Here is a 23,714-nt window from a genome sequence, read left to right as displayed (position 1 = left end):
TTTCTGGTTCCCTGTGATACGCCTCCAATACTCCTTTGGGAGTGTATTTGAAGAACGACTTTCAGGGCTATAGTTCGGGGAAAGAACCCTAACCCAGGACGAGGATGATGACGACTTCGGCAGCAACAACGACAACTGGCTGCCGCCACGGGCACGATGCTCAATATAGACCGACACATACAGTCCTGCAAAGCAAGTTCTCTACAGTCCGAGGCAGCCTCTCTCATTTGTTGTCCTACACTGCCGTCCCCCCTTCTGCCGGCCTCCGCCCGCCGATCAATCGCCGATCGGCAGGCGGGTACAGCCGAAGACCGTTTCTAGGATCCCCGTCCTATTCTTCCCAGTTCCTGGACTTTACTTAACCCCCGGCCCGGTCTCCATTCGGATCTTAGTTCACCGATTGACTCCCCTGGTTCCGGCCCCGTATCGGTGAAGAAAGGGAAAAAGAAAGAAAAAAAATAAAATAAAATAAAATAAAATAAAATAAAATAAAATAATAAACACTCTCGGCGAAAACCTGGACCCACCCTTGTCTTTATAGATATTCAATGTGATGAACCAGCTTGGGTTGCATAAAGTAGAAAACTGAAAACATGAATTGCATTTGACGCAATGCATGCAGGCTGCTTCCTTTTCTGCACACCGCACTGTGTCCTACGTGGAAGGTGGACTGTGGAAAGATGGAGATATTGAATGCTCAGAGGTCCCATGGTTGAGCAAACTCTGGATGGTATACCCCTGGTAAAGCATATCCTTTCCTAGTGCATGTCTGGTGCGGTATGTTTACTCGGTTCCAGCGCAAAAGCTTAAGATTTTTGTTGGACCACACTCACGCATGACCACTGCGTCTTTCTAGGCAGCCAGTGATTCCACATCTTTCTAGTACTGTCTCTCGCCCGGAATATCTACAGAGGATTGTAGCCTTTGCCGAGGCCATTCCTTCCGATTTCGACCAGGTTGTTGAGGTGGTTCTCAGGGGCTCAGGGGGTACCCAGCTCCAGCACTAGGATTAGTTACTTGACGGAAAGTTTTGAACAAAATGCCCTGCATACGCATACAAACATGCACAGATACACGGTGCAGCACTCCCCGAGTAAGGGATGACTTTGACTCCCTTTCACCAACTCGACTCGGCCCTCGAATTTTTTCGAACTGCTGCCAATCTCTTTCCACCACCTTCGCCAACCCCCCCCCCCCCCCCCCCCCCAAAAAAAAAAAAAAAAAAAAAAAAAAAAAAACTATCTACCCCTTTCTCCTCCCTGTCACCAAAATACCCCCATACTTCCCAGTCCGGCGAAAGACGCCATTTCCCCATCGTAATAGACTCAGTTCAGCCCCATAGCCTACCCCATATGCCGCCGCATTCCGAATCACTGACTGCCCCGCATGGTGGACCGTAGGCAAGGTCGGTACTTGTTCCGGGGGCCCGTCAGGCCCCGCATCCGGACCAAGTGGTCACTTGAATAATGCCAAGGCTGTTTATGACAACAAAAAAGGCTTAACAGGGAGCGCAGACACATCCACCGTGTCAACAAAATAGGTGATGCACGGACGGATTCGTATCAGGCTCGTGAGCACAGAATCTCAGAGAGGTTTTGCTCACTGAATTGATGTTTTGCAATACTAGGTACACGGAGAAACCCCACTGCCTAAACACCAAATATAATGATCCATGAAAATGGTATCGAAGACGCCGGATTGGCCAATCCCCAGGCTGGTAAATGCTCCAGACGAACCAAATCGATATATACCCCAAAAATAATCCCATGGGCGCCCTTCCGACCCGCCGTAAATGATGTCGAGGGCAAATTCCGTCGTGACCCAAGTAGCCGTCCAGGCGACGCCAAGAAAGACACTAACACTAACCAATGCAGTTTGCTTTTTCCCATCTAATGTCGACAACATGCCATGCCCGCTGCTCTCTTTTTCTTTTCGCGACGAGTAAATGATTAAGACAAAGATTATAGAGAGAGAGAGAGAGAGAGAGAGAGAGAGAGAGAGAGAGAGAAAGAGAGAGAGAGAGAGAAAATAAAAGGCAGGAAATTGATAACAAACGAAAAAGGAAGTGAGGAGAGATGGCGGTGATGCTGCGGTGGAAGGGGGAAACCGGATGTACGGCACACGCACACCTCGGTCGAGTGACCGTCGGGACCCCACCTAGGGCAATGCAAGTGCCCCAAGACGCTTGTTGGTCCGACCTGGGAGAACCCTGGGCCCGATCAGGAAAACCCGAACGAAGGATGGGGTCCTCCCCACGATCTTGGCCGTTGTGTGGGGTAGCACCGACGAGTGCATGGCCTGTCAGCCGGTGCCGATGGTAGCAATAGCTCTGAAGCTATCGCTGTCGCGACCAGTCGCACCAGCAGACACCCCGCGCGAAAGGTTGCATTCGTCTTCTGGGCAGAACCCCCCACATTGAGATAAAGGAGATAGAAGAGTAGTCCCCATAGGATCAAGGGACGCCCGTGCCAGACCCAGCATTCCTCTTGGTCAGCATGGCTGCGGCGCCCATGCGAGTGTCGGGCGCTCCCACGTGTAGGGCACAGACGCTAGCCGCGCCGGACCACTCACATGACATGGTCCCGAAAGGATGGGTGCAGGTTGCGCTCCGTGGCTCCGCCTGTCAGATTACCGTCCCAGCATGGGCGTGACAAGCTCGATGCTCTTGGGTCTCGAGTACGTGGCCGGTCTGCGCGAGGGGAGCGGCCTATCAGAGCTTGTCCCGTAACTGTCGGCGCCGCCGGTGCCGTAATATGCCCCATCATACGTAGACGAAAAGATCGTGGTCGGCCTTGAGTACGAGTTGCCGGGGCTCGTCGCACTCCGTGCAAATGGCCAGATGCTTGAATGGTACGTCCCGACGGGCGACGTGGGACTAGGCGGTCGGATCGACAGCGACTTGAGCGCGGAAACGGCAGATTGCGTGGCTGGAGTAATGGGCGGCGAGATGTGCGTCGAGCTAGGGCGCGAAGGTGACGCGCGGGGAATGATATCTCTGGGTTCGGGCGGGCCCGAGAAGAAGGGATACTGGGTAGCCGAATGGCTGCTGCCATAGCAGCTCGGTGCTGCTGATGCGCCCGCGCTGTTCTGGTCATGCATGCGGCATCTAATTGATACCGTCAGCAAGCAGCTCGCCAAATATCCACAAAGGCCGTCCTGTCTCGTCCAACTCACGTTTCAGAGCAGTACAGGAATTGGTCGTCGGTAGGAACAAATTGCTTCTCACAAATCATGCTATGATCGAAACCAGTCAGTGCCGGGCTTCTCCAAAGTCGCGCAAAGACAAGACATATGCAGGAACGGCAGCTCTGGTACTTCCAAGAGATCGAACAACCCCCTCCTTTCCCCCCTCCCCACCGCGCAACCCAACACTTACAATTCCCTCAGACTCACTTGGGCGCGCAGGGGCCGGGCTGAGCTGGGGTGGCACAAATACGTTTGCATGTCAGGTGACAATGCGGGCTGATGGAAATGGAAGTCTTCTGAGGGGAAAGGACCCCAAAAGACGCAATTGCGAAACGTAAAGACACTAAGAGAAGAGAAAAACAAGGCAACTGAGGAAAACAGTGCTCTGATGACATACCAATACTGTGGGAAGCTCTCCCTTTCCTCATCCCACCAGTGGTCCTCGTCCCATTCCTTCTCCCGATCCCGCGACGTCTTGCCCAGCTTCGGGGCGGTTTGGGGGGTGATCCTTCTCGTCATGGCAGCAGAACGGGATGAGTGTTTCCTGTATGAGAGATCTGAGGCGGTAACGGCCTTGCGCACGTCTGTCAGGGACGTGTTGCCAGACGCATAGCCCGACTTTCGACGGTGGTGCATTGGTGCGGCCAGCCTATGATTGGCCCGACGAGGCCAGGAGACTAGGGGGTGCTGGGATGGGCTGGGATGTGCTGGGGCGCTGCTGGTTGGCTGCTAGCCAAGAGTGGTCCCTTGGGGTTCAGCGTGGGGAGCGACGAAACGCGGGGAACCGAGTTTTAGAACAGCAGAAGAAATTCGAGATGGAGCTTGGGGACCTCGAGACCCGGGACCCAGGAAAGAAGGGGGGCCCCTATTTGAGCTCGCTGGTCGTGCTGTCGTCTAAGAGAAAAGAGGGAGGGAAAAAAAAATTGCAGGCTGACAAGTGCACCAAATCTGCAATGTTGTAGTGCGGTGGCAAATATGTATGCTGCAAGAAGAGATTTTCGTGCCCTATCGGTTGCTGGTGGATTGGTGGTATGCTGGCGCAGTCGATAGTTGGTCTCCCGCCCCAACGTCAGGAGTCCGGGGCACTGGAATGTACGGCTGGATTGGCCTGTGATGGCTGAACCTTCCGGGAAGGTGTCCAGCTAGAGTTTAGTCCGGTTGCCGCAGGGGGTTTTGTTTAGGCCAACGGGCCGATCAGGCGGCTTATGTCTGTGTCTGTCTGTTTCGCGGGGGCCGAGCTGTTGCGACAGCTGGGTAACCCGAGGTGAATCGGGCAATTGACAGCCAGTCCGCTAGTTTCTGGTTTAATTCTTGGGTGACGGTGCACAACCAATGCCTAGGCAGTTTCTCAAAATGCCAATTGGTTTGTGGAAACGAAAGGTGACGATAGATGAGACAAACTGGAGCGTCGATGGCTGTCACCGGCAGGAAGCTGTGTCTCTTTGCGTGATGGAGGGGTTGTGGGGAACTTGAGAGCTCTGGCTGAGACGGAAGAGTGGTCGGCTTGTCGAGCTTCAAGAATGAGATGCCAGTGGGTGCGTTGCCGTTGTTATAAAAGTGTAGCTTGAAAAGAAAAAAAAAAAAAGAAAAGAAAAGAAAAATTCGAGATTCCTAGAGCGAGCTGATAAACCCCCTTCCGCTACCTTAACCAGGACAGGATGACTCCTTTGCAACGTGTAGGCGCTTCGAGCAGGTACCTTGGAGCTGCCGAGAACCGGAGATCGACGGCGATGTGGACTGGCCAATCGTCTTTCACGGAGGGCGGCGGTGGTGGTGAGCACCCACAATTTGCGGTCGCCGGGGTACCCTACCAGAGTTGGCACCCTGGTGCGAGCGACGGCGTGGAAGGCGTGACAAGGGCAATCAAAGACGCCCAGCTACGCTTATCCACCAGCCCGAGCTCTGGTGAAAGGGAAGCAGGGTTGGACCTTGACCTCCCCCGTGCTAGATTGGACATACGGAGAAGCACTGGATAAACTGTAAATAATGATAAAGAAAAAAGTAGAGGAAAAAAAAAAAGAAGAGGGAGGGGGAGGTCAGAGAAATGCGAGCAGAGGGCTTGCAGTTGCTCTTGTAGGTCACGTCGTCCACGTCCAGGTCGATTAGCTAACAGGCCCAGGGTTTCGCAGCATCCCTGGCATCCTGAGAGGGGCGGAGAGGAGAGGGGTCTCAGTGGGATCATCGCCTCGCCGTGTGGGGTGGGCGTCCATGGACCCTGCACAGTGTCGCAGCCCTCAGACGCAGAAGTGCAGGGGTTGTTGGAGGAGAAAGATGGGCGTGATCATGTAAGCCCCGCTGGAGAGCCCGGGCTGACTTCATCTGGGTTAATCCGCTGCGTTGACTGCATCGATTATTTTCCGCCATGAGACGTCCGGTGACAAATTCTGTAGGGAGCATGATGGCATCTGCCGGCGCCCGAGTTAGGCAAAGCAGCAATGTTGTGAGAATGTTGTGATATTTCCCATTTTTCTCTACCACCCCCATTCGTCCCCACAGCCTTCTCTATCCATCCGTGTGCGTGACAATATAAGGTACCTATGCCTACTATGCTGTGTATTGTACAGCACAGCACGCCTGCGAACGACTCCTGGGCTCGGCTCCTTCCTTCCCCATCGGCTTGGAGGGTTCACTGACATGCCTATAGTAGGTAATCGTATCCGCAGAGGTGTCAATATCCGTCACTTGGCAGAAGCAGTACACTGAAAATGCTCGTGTCGATGTTCTGAAATGGAACGCGTAAGGGTTCCCGGCGCACCACAGAGGTGCCCGGGCTTGGGCCAATCAGAAGACCGGGACGAAATTCCTGATTGACATTCTGGGAAGACGTCAAGAGCGGTCCAGCGTCCAGCAAGGTGCTCCCCACCTCCCCAAAAACCAGCCCAGGCACGCACACGCACACACACACACACACAGAAGCTTGGATGTTGGTCATGGGCTCAACGGCGCCACCTTGTCGTTCATCACACCGCGCACGTCCCTGACCAGTAGCAATCGCCCATCCCTCCCCAGGAAACGGTTTGCCAGCACCCAGCCCCCAAGGTTCCGGATGTCGGGCGTCACGCTATGAGGCGCCGGTCACCGCGTGCGCCGGCAATGGGGCCCGAAAGGCGAGCGAGATTTGCAACGACTGCCATCTTTGGTTCCACAAGTTGCGTAGCCTACAGTAGATGAGGCTCCCTGCATAGAAGGCCAGACTGTCATATCAGGAGTTCGTTTCTGAGCGATTCGGCCAGGAACAACCTCTGATTCGACAGGCGTCAAAAAAGGCATCTGCCATCGACGCCGGCAACCACCCTCCCCCTAACCCCCCAATCCTACAAGACCGTTGTGCACGTTGGATGGAACAGTAGAGCATGCGTTCCTCGGCGTGCCCTGCCGGTTACAATTGCGGTTTTACACTACAAAGGACGAAATGCGACCTGTCGTTCAGGGCAAGGAAGTGACAGCGGCGCAGCGGGTCTTGGGCTGTCCTTCGCACGGTGGGGCAGCTTCCAGAGTTGCGGGCCCAATTACTATCAATAACTATCAGTGCTCGCGCCAATCTCATCGCGCTGTTCCTTCACGTTGAGCCGTTCCGTTGCAGAAAAGACCCGACGTCGACCTCAAGCCGGATCCACGATAAGCCCAGCGCACCCGTCTCCGCGTCACGCCGAGCGCGCCGCTGGCAGAGGGATGGCGTTGAGGATTGGGCCGTGGGCGCTAGCCCGCTGCGATCCTTCCCACTGGAAAGTCCCCTGGGTGCGTCATCCGGTCCGCGGCCCAGCAAGGTTGCGATCGTGCATGGCCGGCCTGCCCATGTCGGAAATCGACCTACCTACTTCATGAGGTGGGCATGCAATCTCAGGCCGTCCGAGCCGTTTGGCAAGATCACGCCTGGATTCCAGTCTCCCGTCTGGCGTGGGGGTAGGTAGCTAAGTCAGCAGCCACCAACGGTTCCCCACACTCGGCGCTGACAACGACCCGCCGCCCTACCGAACCATACAACTCTAAAACCTACCTCGCACAGTCCTATCTATGTAGTGTGTATTCCTACCCGTCCTGAAGTGCGATTTTATTTTAAATCTTTTCTTTTATTTGTTTATTATTATTATTATTATTATTATTATTATTTTTGGCAACAGCCTGACTGACTGGCCCCGACTGACCCGAGTCGCTGCGCCGGAAGACGGCATCGTTTGTGCTCGTTTTCTGCGCTTCTCAAAAGCTGCATAGGCGGCAATGCCGGTCCTGCATCCCCCACTCTCGTCGGAGCAGGAAATATGTGCCTGGGTATGCCCCTCTTGCAGTCCGGCAGCTTCTTGCATCTCGGGTGACGATAGGCACATCCGACTCGCGTAAAGCATCTGCAATCTGCCTGCACCTCGAGACAGCCGGGGTGCCGGCGGCAGAAAGCCAAGGAGCGTAGCTCTGCAGGACCACGGCGACCTGCTGCTGCCGCCATCACGCCATTCCCAGGTTGACTGACAGCCCGCCCGCACCTGCGTCACCTTGGGAACACGGGGTACGGTGTACGTTCCTGGGATGTTGCTCCTTCCTCCGGGGGCTGGTCTTTCGGATCGTGGCCTGCGGCAGTGTGGGGGGAGGAGATCGCGCTGCTCGGCCTCCCATCGCTGCAGTTCCTTATCGATCTTGAGATTTGAAGGGTTGCATCTAGGAGCGGATAACAGCGGGTTTTCTAGGAATTTGCAAGGGACTATTGCAGACTCGGTAGGCACGCGCGACTCGGCAACCTTTGGGGGTTGCCAGCAGACCCCCGACTAAGAATCTCGCGCAGCCCCTATACCGGCCTCGACAGCGGGTCTTAAAGCCTATCTCAAATCGGACCGCGGCGCTGCAGGAACATGTACTAGCCTCGGCCTAGGCCCCCATCTGGAAGCTCTTATCAGTGATCGGATATCCGACGAGACGGCTGGGCGGTGGTGAAGTGGTGATGCCACTCGCACAAGCGACAAGCCAGGGCCCCGGTGCTTCGTCGTCTTGAGAGCTTCCTAAGTTTCCCTCGCGGCCCTTCGACGCTTGGCATCGGGACGATAAGTTCCAAGTTTAGCGGCACTCCCAGGTCTGAGATGTTGGGTGGGTAATTACGGGATGCCGGAGACCAGTCAAACTCCGGACCCGCACTTCTCCCCACATCCACCGGCTCCGGGCCGCTCCTCGGCCGATCAACAAACAAATTTGCTGCCTGAGCAAGACAAAGACGGCCAATAAGAGATTCCTTAGCAGAGATAAAGCCTGGCCATCCGCTGCAAGTTCCACATTACGGCCGGTGCCCGTTCCGACGACTTCCTAAGGAGTGTGACCATCTGGAGCCCTCCGGTTTCGCACCATTATTGCTTTGAAGAGCCCTGCTTATCTTGAGATTTGGCACCTGCGGACAGAAAGAGAATTGATCGGTTGGGAAAGCGATTAGGTAGATAAGAGCAGGTTGTCATACGGATGGGAAATCAGGCGCAAACATGCCGACAGACAACGAACCAGTAAACAAGCATATGGCATCGCGGTGAGAAAAATGTGAAAACCACAGAAACAGAACATGCGGCTCCGACAGTTTGGTCCGCCTCGCGCCGATGTGTACACAGATTTGCAAGCCGGACATCCATGTCTCTGGTTCTTCGCCCCGGCCCGATGCGTCTGCTTTGTCTGTGCAGTGCAGTACTGTACGGAATACATACATCGAAGAGATCAGAGGAACGACGAACGCCTCGGAAACCCGATCGGATTTCCGATTCGGCTCGATCTGATCTCATGCGCGAGTGATCTGATGTGGCGCGATCCTTCGCCTCCTCCTTTGCGCGCATGTGTTGCTTATTCTCTCCTGGGGGGTTGCCACCACACCGACAGTCCGGAACTGTAGGCTGTGTTTTGCTTGCCATTCAAATCTCAATCCGGATCAGCGGGCGCGGGAACGCCTAGGTCACGGAGCACGCGGAATCTCGCGAGACACTTGGTTTCAGATGGTGCGATTCACCACCAAACCGACTCCCCGTTTGCTTACTGTGCAATCCGCTTATTAATCGCCAAAAATCAACACAGGAGGCTCGATCAAACTCGGATCCCTTGGGGCTGTAGCATATACAACCCACTCCGAAGACCGGAGATGGAGGCGTACAGCACCCAAAGATAGTTGAAATGTGATCAAAAAATGTGGGTGATTGCTCCTCGACGGGAGGAACTTCGAATGGGGTGGTCAGGTTCAAGCTCAGGTGACCGACACGACATGCAGCTGGGCCTCATCCATCACCCACAATAGGGCTCGACAGCCTTGGGGGCTAACAAATCAGTCCCCCAGGGCTTACCATACAGCTGATGTATCATATTTTTATTCCCACGTCCAGATGACGAGGCAGTCAGTCGTCCAACGCCTACTCACACGACCACCTCCACACACGGTAGGATCGCCACCACTCGCGTTAGATTACAATGGATACGGGACACCGAATCCTGTGTACGACAGGCGAGTAAAATAGAACACTAGTAGTAGAACTAGTGAGCCGTGCTCTAAATCACGCCATACCCCACTGAAAAAAGATGTCTTTGACTGTCCACCAAATCAAGCCATCACACCCTCTCTCTTCCCCAAGAACCAGATTCTATCTTTTTCCGAGTTTCTCCCGCCAAGTCCATGCCCAAGCTCAACCAGAAGCAACAGGTACAATCTAGTGATATATCGAGTTCCCCATGTATCAAATGCCGCAGAACACAAACTGAGTACCATACCGTTCCGTTCCGTCCCGTTCCGTTACGTTGCGCCATACCTCTTTCCACCCCCAACCGAACCAGACCAACCAGACCACACACGTATACGCCAGCAGAAGTTTACCGCAGTCAAGCAAAACATGGGAGAATGACACACCCCCGGAAGACGCCCTCGCTCGATAAAAAGATAAAGATGAAAGAAAAAATAAATAAATAAATAAATAAGAAAGCCCTCACGGGTGATAAAAGGTATTATGCCTCGGCCGCCCATGCGCCGCGTCCCAACCCATCCCCTCCCGCAGCGCGTGATCCGCCCTGCCTCCATCCCTGGGCGGCTCCGTGCTCAGCTCCTGGGGTGGTCCGTCCGCAGCCACGACCACCACCCTCTGCGGCGCTGACTCGATGCCCAGGCCGGGAGAGTACATCATGTCCGGCCCATGCTGCTGCTGGGTAGTAGGAGGAGGAGGAGGAGGAGGAGGAGGAGGAGGAGGAGGAGGAGGAGGAGGAGGAGGAGGAGGAGGAGGAGAAGAATGGTAATACATCCGGCCGTGGCTTTGGCCGAGAAGGCCATGCCCGACGGGGCTCCCGGCAGGGCTCCGGACCGGCGACGGCGAGACCTGCACCCACAGCCTTCCCTCGGCGTCCATCTTGGTCGGCGGTTCGTTGCCGCTACTGCTAGCGGTGGTGGTGGCGCCCGTACCGCCGCCGCCGCCGCCGCCTCCGCCTCCGCTCTCTGTGGTCGGCGTCCCGCTCCCATTCAGCACCGTCGTGCTCCCCCCCGCGTTGGTGGTCGGCGTCGTCACCAGCTCGTACATCACCCCGTCCGGCCCCAGCCAGGATCGTACCCCCGCCGGCGGATGCGGAGGCGGCGCCGGGTCCACGGGGAGTTCCACGGGCCGCCGCGGATGGCGGTAGTAACCGTTTCCGGACGGATGCAAGAAGGGGCTGTGAGGGTGGGGGCTGTCGGGGGAGTACGTCATGGGGCTGTGGGGGTTCCATGAGGCTGCGGTCGGGCTGGTGCCGTCGGGATGAGGCGGGTCTGGTTTCCGGCCACGACGGCGCCGGCGGATGAACCAGACGGTGCCAATTATGCCGGCCATACCTGCGACTGCGCCCCCTACCGCGATGCCGGCGATGGCTCCGGCGCTGACCACGGTTGCTTCCTCTGAGCTGCCTGTTGACGTGGGGATCGATCTCGTAGGGGTGCGCTCGTCGATCCGGGCCTTGCGGGTCATCAAGACGCGAAGGTCGGGGCTGTCAAACCCTTCGTCCGGCGCGGTCTTAGTTGCACCTCCGCCGGCCGACCCGCCGACGACGTCGACTACGGCGTCTGGGAGGGCGTATGTGGTGAGGTTCGTGACAAAGATTTGCCAGGGCGCTTTCTCTGGGTTTTGCTGGCCCAAGTCGAGGTTGTGGACACCGAACTGCTCGGGCACGTCGCACTCGTCGCTGGTGGGGAACGTGCCGCCGATAATAAGCATCTGGGCATTGTCGATCACATTGCAGCTCAAAGAGTGGTGCGGGCGCTCGCCGGTCGTATTGCCTTCGGTTGGAAATATCTTGATGTACTGGAACGATGGTATCGTAAGGATGTACACGTCGTCGAAGCCTGATGTGTCTGGGGGCATGCCCGCGCCGCCGTAGAGGTAACTGTGCCTCGTCAGTACCAGACACTCACACTTCGGCGGTACTTCCCCTCCTCATCCTCGAGCCCGCTTACATGTTGTAGCTCGACTGGTCAGGGGCCCACGTAGCCCCGGCACAAAACCGCCTCCGCATTTGAGGAACCGTCCCTGTGGCGTTCTGGGTGTACCATTTCGAGCTGATAACATCGAACAAGAAGATAGTCTCCATTGGCTGCCCGACCACGGTGCCATTGGAATGAGAATCTTGCACGCCGCCAAAGTATACCAGCATCCCGGCGTCGCCTACCGGAAGAAACACCATGGCTCCTTCTGCCCTGCCAATTGAGTCGGGGCCAGTGTGATTTGCGAAGGAATTCGAGTCCATGCTGTACCGAACCAGCCCGGAGGTCGCAACTGGCGGTCCTGTCCACCCAGGCACCGTGTTGTTCGATTTCCACCCTCCATAGTAGTAACCTTCACCCCTCTCGGATACCGAGACTCCTGCTCCGTATGAAGCGGAGCCAATGCTCTGCGCCGGCGAACCGAAAGACTCCCAGTTCTCGTAGATGGTATCGAAAGACCAGAGAGTGAACTGCGGAGGGGGCGGCTGCTGGTAATACTCGCCGCCGAACAGGTAGAACCGCTTGTTTACGTTATCCGCCCACAACGCTCCTCCGTGAACGCTGGGGATCGTGGCGTTCTTGCTGAGGTTGGCGTAGAGTTGTGGCATGAGGCCAGTAGGATTCGGGACGTCAAGCTCATGGTAGTGAAGGCCGAAGTCTTTAACCGATACACAATTAGTACTTCTGGTATAGGGAGGGCGGATACGGCAACCCCTTCGAGATAGCCAACTCACTGGTATAATTAGTCGGGTATTGTGATAGCGGGTTATAGTTCATGAAGCCGCCGTCGATATACAGTCTCCGGTCAATGACAGCCGTCTGGTGGCCCCACCGCCTGCAAAAGTTCCGGACTGGATCGAGCGAAGCTCGCGATCCTGCGGCGAAGACCAAAAGCATTATCCACAATGATATGCGCAGTGGTAGGAGATGGTTGAGCCGAGAAGAATGTGGCATGCGGCAGAGCCGGCGGGGGTAGACCGACCCACCAGCCGTGCCGGCCCAGGGCGCCGCCGGCGCCGCGTCCAGAGCGGAGAGCGTCATGTTGGCAACCAAACAACGCCAGCCATACTTTTGAGCGTCGGGGAGCGATAGGGCTTCCGGGATCTGGAGTGGACCGGTAGGTTGACGAGACTCTCAAGTTCACAAGGGCGAGAGAAAGAAGTCACCCGGCGGCGTGGGTCAGAAATGTCGACAGCACGACCTGGTCACCGAGTGGGAGCCAGGACTCATGCTGTCATCCAATGAGGTTACACATGGTCCGGCGATCGAGTCGCGGCCTTGAGAGGTTTCCCAGACCCTAGCGAGAAGTGAGTGGCTCAGCAACCATGCAGTTTGCCGATCTGCTCCCGCATCCCCCGTATTTGCGCAAGCTAATTTTTTGAACTCAACCTCGTGGCGGTATCCCTGTGGCGGTGAGTTGGGCATCACTGCGAAGGAAGCCGCCGGTACTGACGTGACAATGACAGCCGTCATGATTGGTCACCAGTAGGCAGACGTGAATTCGGCGCACACGACAATTGCGCTGTAGCGAGAGCTGGATTTCATTGGGTTCCAGCCATATCAACGGTCCGAGATGCTCGGGCGAAGCCAGTGGCCGATAACCATGCTGTGCTCCCCATCATTCGGGCGCGGTCCAATTGACACCAAGGACACCATCTCAGCTCCAACGCAAATCTGCAAGGTTGCGTACCCCTGCAGCCTTCCAGGCGGAGCAGGACAAGATGACCAGAAGCCTGCCTTATTACGACAGAGCCAAGTAGGCTGGGATGAGCGCCGGCATTGTTTTCCGACATGAAAGACAACACAGCGCTGAGAAAGGCCAAGCGACGGCATCCTTATCTACATCTCTGATTGTGTGACAGGTTGAAAGAGCAAAGGCACGCGATGACGATGTGCCGGACATCCAAGCTCCCTTGTTGGCATTGAGCACCTGCCATTTAATTCCATCCATGAGCTGATACTGGCATCCGAAGTCGCCTGGAAGACCCCGACATCAAAGTGATTTTTTAGTAAGTAAAAGTCAGACTACGTGCGAGTTCCATACCGGAGCCGTCCGCCACCGGCACTGGCGACACACCTTGGAGAACAATGTGGGTTTATTTTATGCAAGACCATCACTGCCCCGTCTTCGTCCCAAAAGTGGCGCGCAATTGCGAGAGGCAGACGGTTGAAAGTAGGTTGAGATCGGATGGCGCGGCCGGATGGCGCGTAGGATTCGTCAGCAAACTGATGTCTGGAAAGTGTTGCTACTCGGATTGGCGCCATATCCGGTGCCGAAACCAAGAACCCCCCCCGCTCCCATGTTCAAGCCAAGGCTCATGTAACGATAGAAATGGCCGGTGCGGTAGCGAGAGACACACCGAAAGATGACACTGCGAGGAGATATCCGTTACGCAATCCGCTCCCAATCGAGCTGCTCTAGTTTGACGTTCCATCTCCGCCCTGACAAGCCTACGTCCTCCGCGACCAACATGCATTGGAATCGTGCATTCGAGAGCGTCGTTCCGCCCGGTCCTGGTTTCCTACTCAAGCCTTACCCCAAGGCTGTAGGCTCTAAGGCCTGCCGTTGAGCCGTTTGTTTCCTCTCGAGTTTGTACCGGGTTCATGAGGGCCCGGTTGCGTCTTCAATGCATCGGGTTGCTGGCGGTTAGAGGGGGAGCGTCCGAGGGATGGGAAGTAGAGCCCACGGAGAAGGGACAGATGGTTTCGAGATGTAATATGATATGAATCGGGTGTTGAGCCGTATTGACAAAGCAGTCAAGGTGAGAAGAATGGAAGCTGCTAGGGGGACGGGGATGGATGAGTCGGAGTGGAAGGAAGAACTGCTGCGATTGATGGGGAGAATCCGCCCTTTTTGATCTCTCTGGGCAATGGCTTGCAGGTAAGATAAGCAAGGCAGTATGGCCGATTACTAGATGCTGCTATTGTTATTTTTAAACTTCCTTTTTCTTTTGTTTATCCTGCTCTTCCGTCTTTCCATCCCACTTCTTTTCCCTAATTTTTCCTGTTATGCTCTCGACTAGTGCTGCGTTCTATATAGCAGAGCAACCAGGATTCTTGAGAATAAACGCTGTCTACGACACGAAACAGTCCACGGTTCAGTGCGTAGGGTGGTCAGACAATCTGATGTACAACAGCCACGGCAGCTTGGCAGCCAAGCCGTCAGAAGGATGTCTCCACTATCAGGGCTGAGTGCTCGGCTTAGCACGTGGGGTCCTCGCCTTGTAGCAAAACGGCGATGGGGCGGCACGGAAATGCCACCTTCTGGCGCTGCAGTGCCGGTCCGGCATGGCGACGCCTTAGGTTCAACGCAAATCTAGGCGCTGGCAGGAAGCCGGACTGAGTGCGCGGTTGTTGGAGTGCGCGCACTTTATCGCTTCAGGGTTTTCCGTTCTCCTCTCACGGGCGGGAGATAGGGTTCATCTTTAAAAACCATGAACTAGATCTAGGTCCTCGGAGGTGAGACATGTCCAAACCATGTGTCCCCCGATCGCCACCCGATCTACCTATGTGCAGAGTTACTTCTTGGCGCTCCCGGTCCGATTTTTCTGGATCTGGGCCGGCTTCACATCTCCGAATTGGTAACCCTGAATCCACGCCACTATCAGGTCTTGTGAATCTATCCAGATCGTACTTTTCTTATTATTTATCTCTTGTGTTCTTCTTCTATTTTTGTCTCTGAGTCACGTCCGGCAGGGAACCCGATAGATACGGCTGCTGGTTTAAGCCGTGGGGACAATTTCGGTCTGATCATGCTGCGTTTATGGGCGACTTCAGCACGAGTCTTACGCTCAATTACTCAGGCTGATGGGTATGATGTTGCGATGGGATGACCCATGCCCCGTTGAAGATGGACGCCTCACGGCCAATATGCTCAATTTGGACATATCTCGCCTTTGCTGTGCTCGCTACGACTGGCGGCATACTTCTGAAAGAAGACGCCGTGTGGGCCATGGAGCGTTCCTTACTGTTGGTAGACTCCGCTATACGCCATACGCTATACGCCAGTGTAGTTCCCGAGGTGGAATTAGGTAGTCGGACATGTGGCAGGCACTTGGAGCGGTTGATGCAACCGTTGATTTCTGAGGTGAGGTGATGGCGAAGGAACATGTGGGGATGGAAAGGATTTTCTTGCCTTTGTTTTACGTTACGGCTATCCGCATCGCCCTCCCTCGCCGTTGCTTCTGAAAGTCCGTTCTTCAGCATGGCTGTAGTGCACATGCCAGCCAACGGGCGGGATTAGGGCAATAGTGCCGCCAATCCCGCCGACGGTGGATATAATGTCGGTGTTGGCGGTCGCTTAGCGCCGCCGGCCCCACTTGCTCGGCTGGTTCGGTGGGAATTGTGACGGGCGAACCCGAGGGCCTTCGAACTCCTCGGTTCTTCTAAGGAGGCTCGTAAGGAGTCGAGACAACATCGAAATGCAACGTCAGCGCACAACTAGCCACACGTTTTGGAGAATCTCGAAAGTAGAAGAAACAAAACCTATCACGCGTCATCAATCGCAGACGGCGGGGTTCGTACCTCGGCCTATGACATGAACATCGCTACCTTGCAGGCCGCTAGAGAATCAGGAATGCTCCACCATCCGCATCCTCGATACAGAGCATACAGAGGCTCTTCCGCGCCGTCTCATCTTGTGTTGCCCTTGGTGGAGCCCACGTCTGTCTCAGAACACACGAGGCCGACAGGAACCGTAGTCTGTACGTGGACAACTAACCAACAAGGCGCGGCCGGGAAGCGGCGGGATGATGTCGAATCGACTGCTGAGGTGATCATCCTGAAGCTCGATCGTTTCCGAGCATCTATTCCGGTGTGGTACAGAGCCGCAACCTCCGACCTAGCGGTGTAGTGGCAGTGACCTGGCATGGCATGGCGAACCTCGTCCGGGATGGGATCGATCCAAGATGGAGCAACGGCTGATTACCGTGGGTTCGGTGGAGTCTCGCTCTTGTCATCGGGAAACGGGGCCCGAGGGTTGGTTATTTTTAAATGACGTTGTCAGTCAGGTTTGGGGAGGCATCTGACTTGGTCATATAAACCACTGCCAAACCCCCTTCCTAGTTGTTACCATTTATCAACCATCTACGTGTACCCGAGTTCTCGATAAATCCGTCCCTTCTCTTCACCACGTCATACGTTGTTGTATGGTAGATCTCGTCGTGGAACAGGGTGACGCGGTTACCACCACCCCTTGACCATGGCGAACCCGCAGTCTTCGGCATCCTCCTTCACAGTCAACGAAGCACCCGCCGAACTAGAGTCTCAGCGGCCTCGGAACAAGGTCCCACACTGGTTCCTGGTGCTGAACCCGGCTGGCGTCACCGACGAGGTGCTTAACCACAAGTACGCCGGCCACGGCACATCTGAGTCCCCCTATGTCGTCGACTTCCTCCCGTACGACGCAAGCAACCCGCAGCAGTATCCTCAGTACAAGAAATGGACCATCACGATCCTCCAGGCCATTGCCACCTTGGCCGTGGCCTTTGTGAGCACAGAATACTCCGGCGGCATCTTTGAAATAATCCGTTACTTTCAAGTATCGACGACGGTGGCCACCCTAGGCATCTCGCTCTTCGTTCTTGGGTTCGCCATTGGGCCTCTACTTTGGGCGCCTCTTAGCGGTATGTTTTCCTTTGGATGAGAAGGGGTAGGGGAGGATGACGGCAGGGTTGACATGGTGTGATGTGGTGTGATAGAGTTCTATGGAAGGCAAATTGTCTTCTTCATCACCTACATGGCCCTGACCGCCTTCAACGCCGGTGCTGCCGGTGCCCAGAACATCGAGACCCTCATCATCCTGCGCTTCTTTGCCGGCGCATTCGGAGCCTCGCCGCTGACCAATTCGGGCGGTGTCATTGCCGATATGTTCAATGCGAAGGGTACGCCCCCTCGGTTCGCCTTTGGTGTCTCGCACGGAAATAATACTAAACCTGACTCTTCTCCAGAGCGAGGTATCGCATCCGGCGTTTTCGCCATGGCGCCCTTTCTCGGCCCCTCCATCGGCCCCATCGCAGGTGGCTTTCTCGTATGTCGTCACCCCTACTAGGCAACCCCAACCCCAACCCCGATTCCCAAACCCACAACCACTAACACCCGCTTCCCAGGGCGAAGCCGAAGGCTGGCGCTGGATCGAGGGCCTCATGGCCATCTTCACGGGCGTCATCTGGCTCGCCTGCGCGGTGTATGTCCCGGAGACGTACGCGCCCTTCCTCCTCCTCCGGCGGCGGGCCGCCAAGCTCTCCGAGATGACGGGCAAGGTCTACGTCTCCAAGATGGACGTCGCCACGACCGCGCCGCGGTCCGAGCAGGTCAAGACGACGCTCGTCCGCCCGTGGGCCCTCCTCTTCCGCGAGCCCATCGTGCTCCTCACGTCCATCTACCTCGCCATCGTCTACGGCACGCTCTATCTCCTCTTCGCCGCCTTCCCCATCGTTTTCCAGCTCAACCGCGGGTGGAGCCCCGGCATCGGCGGGCTGGCGTTCGTCGGCGTGGCCGTCGGCATGCTCGCCGCCGTGGGCTACGCCATGTTCGACAACCGCCGCTACACCCGCGTCGCCGAGGCGCACGGCGGCGCCGCGCCGCCCGAGGCCCGCCTGCCGCCCGCCATCATCGGATCCGTCCTCCTCCCCGTCGGGCTGTTCTGGTTCGCGTGGACCAACGGGCCCGAGGTCCACTGGATCGTGCCCATCATCGCGTCGGCCTTCTTCGCGGCCGGCCTTGTCGGCGTGTTCCTGTCGCTGCTGACGTACCTGATCGACAGCTACACCGTGTTCGCGGCGTCGGTGCTGGCCGCCAACTCGGTGCTACGCTCGCTGTTCGGCGCGGCCTTCCCCCTCTTCACCACCTACATGTATCGGGACTTGGGCATCCACTGGGCCAGCTCAGTCCCGGCGTTCCTTGCGCTGGCGTGCACGCCGTTTCCGTTGCTGTTCTACCGGTACGGTGCACCCATCCGGAAGAAGTGCAAGTATGCGGCCGAGGCCGCCGAGGTGTTTGAGCGGATGCATGCGCAGCATCAGGAGAAGGAGGGGAGTGCGCTGCTGCCGGCTGGTGGCGAGAGTCGGGCGGTGTTGAGCGAAGGCGAGGAGACGGTGGTAGGGAATGAAGGGGGGAGGGGGCAGAGGGAAGCGGGAAAGGGGGCGGGATGGGCCTAGTCTGTTATAATCCAGCGTCTAGGGTTTCTTTTTGGGGCATTTTCGGGTAGCGTCAGGTAGATTAGCTGGTTTGGGACTGGTTATTAGATGGATAGACTTGGGGCTAGATACCCTTCTCTTGATCGGATCGGGAGGTAGAGGTGACTCTTTAAATAGAATAGAGGCAAGGTTCAAGGGCAGCTATTGCCTACCCCAGCGCCTAGGCCCTCCGAGAATGCCTAGAAGTTTATCATATGGATGCCTCTATGGGAATACTCTTACCCGCGAGCATATTTTCCCCGGGCAATTCCGGTAAAGGGAACATGTGGAAAGCAGGTACAATCACTGCAGTGTGATACTCGTGATGGCCGCTGAATAAGCAACCCCCCCTGAGATACCAATCGACACCTACCGCACAACAATGCCAAGCCCGCCTGCAGCCTCGCATTCCGCTTTTGGTCATGCGAGAACTGTCGCTTGTCACGGAACTAAGTACATACTGTCAAGACAAGGCGCCGAGCAGTGGCCTCATCGTCCCTTCGCGGCAACGCCGATGTCCGGTAGCACCACGGACAGGACGCGCCCGAGGCGCCGATAACTCCTCCGCCTTTTTCGTCTTTGGGGATTCCTGGATTGTCGCGGCGCTTCTCGTAGTCTGAAAAAATCGGGTGGGACCCATGGGTTTGTCCGCGTCGTTTTCCTGGCCACTTTTGTCTTGGTCTTGTCCAGTGACTCAACTCACTGATACCTTTTTAAGGGATTGGATCTGTCCATTTCAAGGTCGACGGAGCTGTGTGTCAACGTATTTTCCAAAGTTGGAATACCGCACCTCGTCACCGTATTATCTCCATCTTTCGGGCCTGTTGACCAACTGGCCCGTTTCTGTTGGTCAATCTCCTGCTTGGGGTGTAACCGCACCGCAGCTATGGTGGCGCCGCGGCGAGTTACCGCCTTTACAAACACGTTCCTTGTGCACAGTATTGGAGGAGGTGGACCGGTGCTAGAGGTGGTGGGACCTGAAGACGTTCGAAAGAAGCGGCCGCATCGGGTATGTTCATCCTAGGGTGGGATGCCGCAACGGGTTGGCGGGTTCTTGGGCTGGACGATTGGTGCTAACCAGATGGGGTGCTAGAAATCGCGACTGGGATGTATCAGATGTAAGAGACGCAAGGTTAAGGTGAGATGCCCCGGCATGTTCTGCTGTTGTGTAATGTGCGGGTATAGTACAGTACCCTTGAATAGGGGCCAAGGAGGGTACTAACAGCAGCTCCTATAGTGCGACGAAGGCGAGCCGTGTGGGAACTGCGTCAAGCGAAACGAGACATGCATTCGCCGCCAACCACCACGATCCAAACAAGCAGAGGGCAATTCCCAGCCGTCGACACCGTCCCCGCCGAGAGACGTCGCCTGGTGCCCCCTGTCCGAGCCCGAGTGCGGTCCTATCAATCTGCTGCACATGGAACTCTTGCACCACTTTGAGAGATTCACCATTGACACCCTGTCATTCCAGGAGGTGTGGCCCCGCATGCTGCAGCTTGCCTTTCAGGTACGGTCATCGTCGTCCTTGTGCTCCTGTCGAAAGTAGAGCAAGTACATCCAATTGATCCCCACGACTAAAAAACAATGCCCGTCATAGTCCCGGCAGCACACATATCTCATCAATGCTATGCTCTCGCTTGCCGCGGCGCATCTAGACTATCTCGTCCCTGGCAACCCCCGGTACCACCGAGCCAAGGATGCCCTCTTGAGCAAGGCACTCCATGACTACCGTGAGACACTGTCCCATCCCATCACGGCAGACAACTGTGACGCCTTACTTGGCACCGCTACCCTAATCCACTTCCTCATGTGGTGCGACCTCAGCTTCATGGAGGGCCAGGCTTGCGGCCAACACCGACCCCTGGACTTGTCAGGCGACCGCCTCTATTGGCTCTCGACGGGGGTCCGCCAGATCTTCTTCATGGCTTGGCCGCTCTTCCAGACCTCCCAGAGCGTCTTCATGCACGTGCCCTTGCTCCAGCCATGCATGGCGCTAGAAGAGCTGGTGGATGCCCGTGGGCTCAACTGGCAGCGCTTTGCGCGGGGTTTCATGGACCTGTACGACAACCCGCGTTATCGGGGCGCAAGGAACGCCTTTCCCGCTTCCGAGCCGCCCAGTGACACCACGACGGAGGTGTCGCCGAGCCCATGCCCATCATTCCCGTCCACACCGGGAGGGAGCTCGAATAGCATCAGCGGCGGCGGCAGCAGCAGCAGCAGTGAATTCCTGGAGGGCATAATTCCCAGCCTTCCGTCCTCTAGTGCCCTTCCCTTCAAGGTCATGACTCTGTGGCAGAGCTTCAAGGAAGGCGAGGCGTACGTCAAGAGCGCTGGGGCTTGTGACGAGGCGCTCATGCGTGTCGCGTATAAGCGCCTCGCTGCACGCCTTGCTGTTGCGATGGCTTATGTCTCGGACCGCGGTGCCAATAGTTGCCCAGCTTCTAGGGCTGCAAGGGACAAGGCCACAAATTACCGCGAGCCCCCGCTCACGCAGAGCGATATTGTGCGGTATGTGTCGACGTTCCCCATGATGTGTTTTGGGCCGCTGCTGGCGCTTATTTCTAGCGGAGACTCGCGAATTCTGGTTGTGCTATTCCACATCTATCGTGTGGTACGTGTCCTGTTGCCGGGCGAGCAGTATTGGTGGTGTAGGAGGCGCGTTGAGGTCATGGAGGAGGCGATTGGGCGTGAATTGAGTAGTAGAGGTTTGGAGGTGTGCCTAAAAAGGCGAGACGAGGTTGCATAACTGTAGAATATGATAGACATACACCATCAAAGCTCGTCATGGCCTGCAATCTTGATCTTTACTCCCGGAATGCTCGGTATCGAGACCTTACGGGCCGCTGCTCGGGTGGGGCCAAGATCCTCGTACGTGGTGGTGACGCCCGGCGGTGTCCACGGCTTGATGCGGCCCTGGTAGACGTCCATACCCCACTGCTGGACTGCATTGGCGCTGAAAGGCCGTCCTTTTGGATAAGGGTAGATCCGGTCTTTGAAAAGTTGATGCACAGCCCCGGCGGGGAAGACGCCTGGCTCGAGGCCCAACTTGGCCATCAACTCTGGAAACTGAAACGGGTCTACCACGACCGAAGTCAGCGAGTCGTAGTAGTTCCGGGCAAATTTGTATAGCGTCTTTCGAAGCCTCTGTCGGTGGCTTTCGGTCTCGGCGAATAGGTAGACCATTGGGAACCCACGCTGCAACAATTTAGCAAGGATATCGACGGACGTTGGAGAGACTCACGTCAAGGAGCCGCTTCTGATTCAGCACAGTAAGTTCCCCAAGGACTGGTCTCGATGCCTCCATTATCCTGTGTCGTTTGTTAGTCCTGTTTTTTGTCCTTGTATAAACGGAACACCGGCCGAAATGAAACTTACCAAGCATCCAGCTCATGAGCGCCCTTGATCTCCTTCAGCACGGCCGTATCCCCATCAACCAGCTTATAACACACAACCGCCGGCGGTTCCATACCCTGGGTCTCGATCACGCCTGAGTCGATCACTGTCCCAAACGTAAACTCATCACTGTATGCCCGCGCAGCATCAGCGAACATCTCGGCAGCGGCTCGGTCTTCGCCAACGTATGCAATGAAAACCGTCTCATCTGCTGTCTTGAACCTGGCAAGCGCCTCCGCATCTAGTCCCTCCGATACGATTGGGCGGGCCTTCCTCGCGACGAAATGCAGCATCCTACAGAGCAATTATCAGACACGTCAGCACCCCCTCATGGAGCCGTGGGCACATACGCTGCGGCTCTCCTTGGGCCCCGGTACTCTAGAGCAGGTTTGTCCAGCTGCAGGAGGAAGATTGAGGGGAAAGACATGACTTGTTGAACGTCACAGTCGGCCCCAGGCGAGGAGCAGTCGATGCTCAGGAGCTGCTCGTTACTCCCCGGAGCCTCGGCTTCGGCGGCTGCCGATAGCCATTCCGGCTCGAGAGCTGCGCTGGCTGGTCTGGGCGCTGGATGTCAACCGCTGAACTACCCGGGGGTTGGGGAATGGAGTTTACTCACTCATCCGGCTACAAATGCACGGAAACATTATTAGCTGCCATCAACATACAGTATTCGGTTCGAGAGGCTGCTGTTTTACCTTGACGACTGAACGACGATCAGCCTCATTCAATCCACTGTCTTGGGCTAGGTACCTTGGGTAGGCATCTAGGACTCACAAGCCACCAAAACCGGCTCCCCAATCTCCACAACCCGTCTCAATTCATCTCCAGAAACATGATCCCATGCCAAAGCTGCCCGAACACCAAGCAATAGCAGGGCGGTAGTCCGAATCCACGCCATGTCCGCGCAGTCTGACCGGTTTTGGCGTCGATTCAATCGGATATTTCAGCGAATCTTCCGACGCGAGGTCAATCCCAAAATCATCAATCTAATCCCAATGGAAACGGACTCACAAGATGCCGGTCGCGGCGCTCATGTATAAAAAGGTAGGAAGTTTTGCGAGTGGAAACAGGGCGACGTCAAAGATGCTCCGCCAATGGCACCTGTAAACCGACCCGTGTCTTTGGTTGGCTCGCAAAGCTAGCGTCCCGTTTCAGCCCACGATTTCCTTGGAAGTGAAATGCGGTAGCTAGGAGAAAAGACCTTATAATAGCCCGTATATAGTTTGTACCTCGCGAACTACCGCAGTACTGTACACGACTTCTATTCGCGGCCCCTCTAATATGCAGTCCTAAAGCTGTCCCACGCCAGCCAGACTTTGTGATTAGCAACATATTCTCTTCGTCATCCGCTTCCCCTCTTGTCCCCTTAATAGATATGTAATGTAGTGTATGTCTAGCAGCCGAGAGAGTGCTACGTAACAATAGTGCCCGCCTAACTCCATGCCCTTATTCTTTGTAATCCCCAAGCGTATGTACGTACAGCAGGGAGGAACACTCCAAAGCCGCTCCAAATTTTG

The 23,714-nt window shown here is 56.1% G+C and overlaps 5 protein-coding genes across 5 annotated transcripts; 2 read left to right on the top strand and 3 right to left on the bottom strand.

Moving 5' to 3' along the window:
- Positions 1-2,628: 2,628 nt before the first annotated feature.
- MFIFM68171_10694 (uncharacterized protein) lies at positions 2,629-3,822 on the bottom strand (the record flags this gene model as incomplete). The annotated part of the gene is made up of 3 exons (XM_071066113.1): positions 2,629-3,106; positions 3,175-3,234; positions 3,584-3,822. 3 exons carry the CDS (start codon positions 3,820-3,822, stop codon positions 2,629-2,631), a joined length of 777 nt encoding a protein of 258 aa, XP_070922214.1.
- A 6,293-nt stretch (positions 3,823-10,115) lies between these two features.
- Positions 10,116-12,670, bottom strand: MFIFM68171_10693 (uncharacterized protein; the record flags this gene model as incomplete). The annotated part of the gene is made up of 3 exons (XM_071066112.1): positions 10,116-11,532; positions 11,603-12,287; positions 12,364-12,670. The coding sequence occupies 3 exons, from the start codon at positions 12,668-12,670 to the stop codon at positions 10,116-10,118; spliced, it is 2,409 nt and encodes an 802-aa protein (XP_070922213.1).
- Positions 12,671-16,829: 4,159 nt separating this feature from the next.
- Positions 16,830-18,786, top strand: MFS2_2 (MFS siderochrome iron transporter 1; the record flags this gene model as incomplete). Its single annotated transcript, XM_071066111.1, has 4 exons — positions 16,830-17,253; positions 17,329-17,511; positions 17,578-17,657; positions 17,737-18,786. The coding sequence occupies 4 exons, from the start codon at positions 16,830-16,832 to the stop codon at positions 18,784-18,786; spliced, it is 1,737 nt and encodes a 578-aa protein (XP_070922212.1).
- Positions 18,787-19,690: 904 nt separating this feature from the next.
- MFIFM68171_10691 (uncharacterized protein) lies at positions 19,691-21,550 on the top strand (the record flags this gene model as incomplete). The annotated part of the gene is made up of 4 exons (XM_071066110.1): positions 19,691-19,813; positions 19,898-19,942; positions 20,042-20,311; positions 20,411-21,550. The coding sequence occupies 4 exons, from the start codon at positions 19,691-19,693 to the stop codon at positions 21,548-21,550; spliced, it is 1,578 nt and encodes a 525-aa protein (XP_070922211.1).
- A 26-nt stretch (positions 21,551-21,576) lies between these two features.
- Positions 21,577-22,817, bottom strand: MFIFM68171_10690 (uncharacterized protein; the record flags this gene model as incomplete). The annotated part of the gene is made up of 5 exons (XM_071066109.1): positions 21,577-21,999; positions 22,046-22,112; positions 22,180-22,491; positions 22,548-22,749; positions 22,814-22,817. 5 exons carry the CDS (start codon positions 22,815-22,817, stop codon positions 21,577-21,579), a joined length of 1,008 nt encoding a protein of 335 aa, XP_070922210.1.
- Between the last annotated feature and the right edge of the window lie 897 nt (positions 22,818-23,714).

The sequence above is a fragment of the Madurella fahalii genome (assembly GCF_045866475.1).
Source record: "Madurella fahalii IFM 68171 DNA, scaffold_6, whole genome shotgun sequence".
Classification (NCBI taxonomy): domain Eukaryota; kingdom Fungi; phylum Ascomycota; class Sordariomycetes; order Sordariales; genus Madurella; species Madurella fahalii.
Note: the sequence above shows the minus strand (reverse complement) of the source record. Positions and strands in the feature narration are given on the sequence as shown.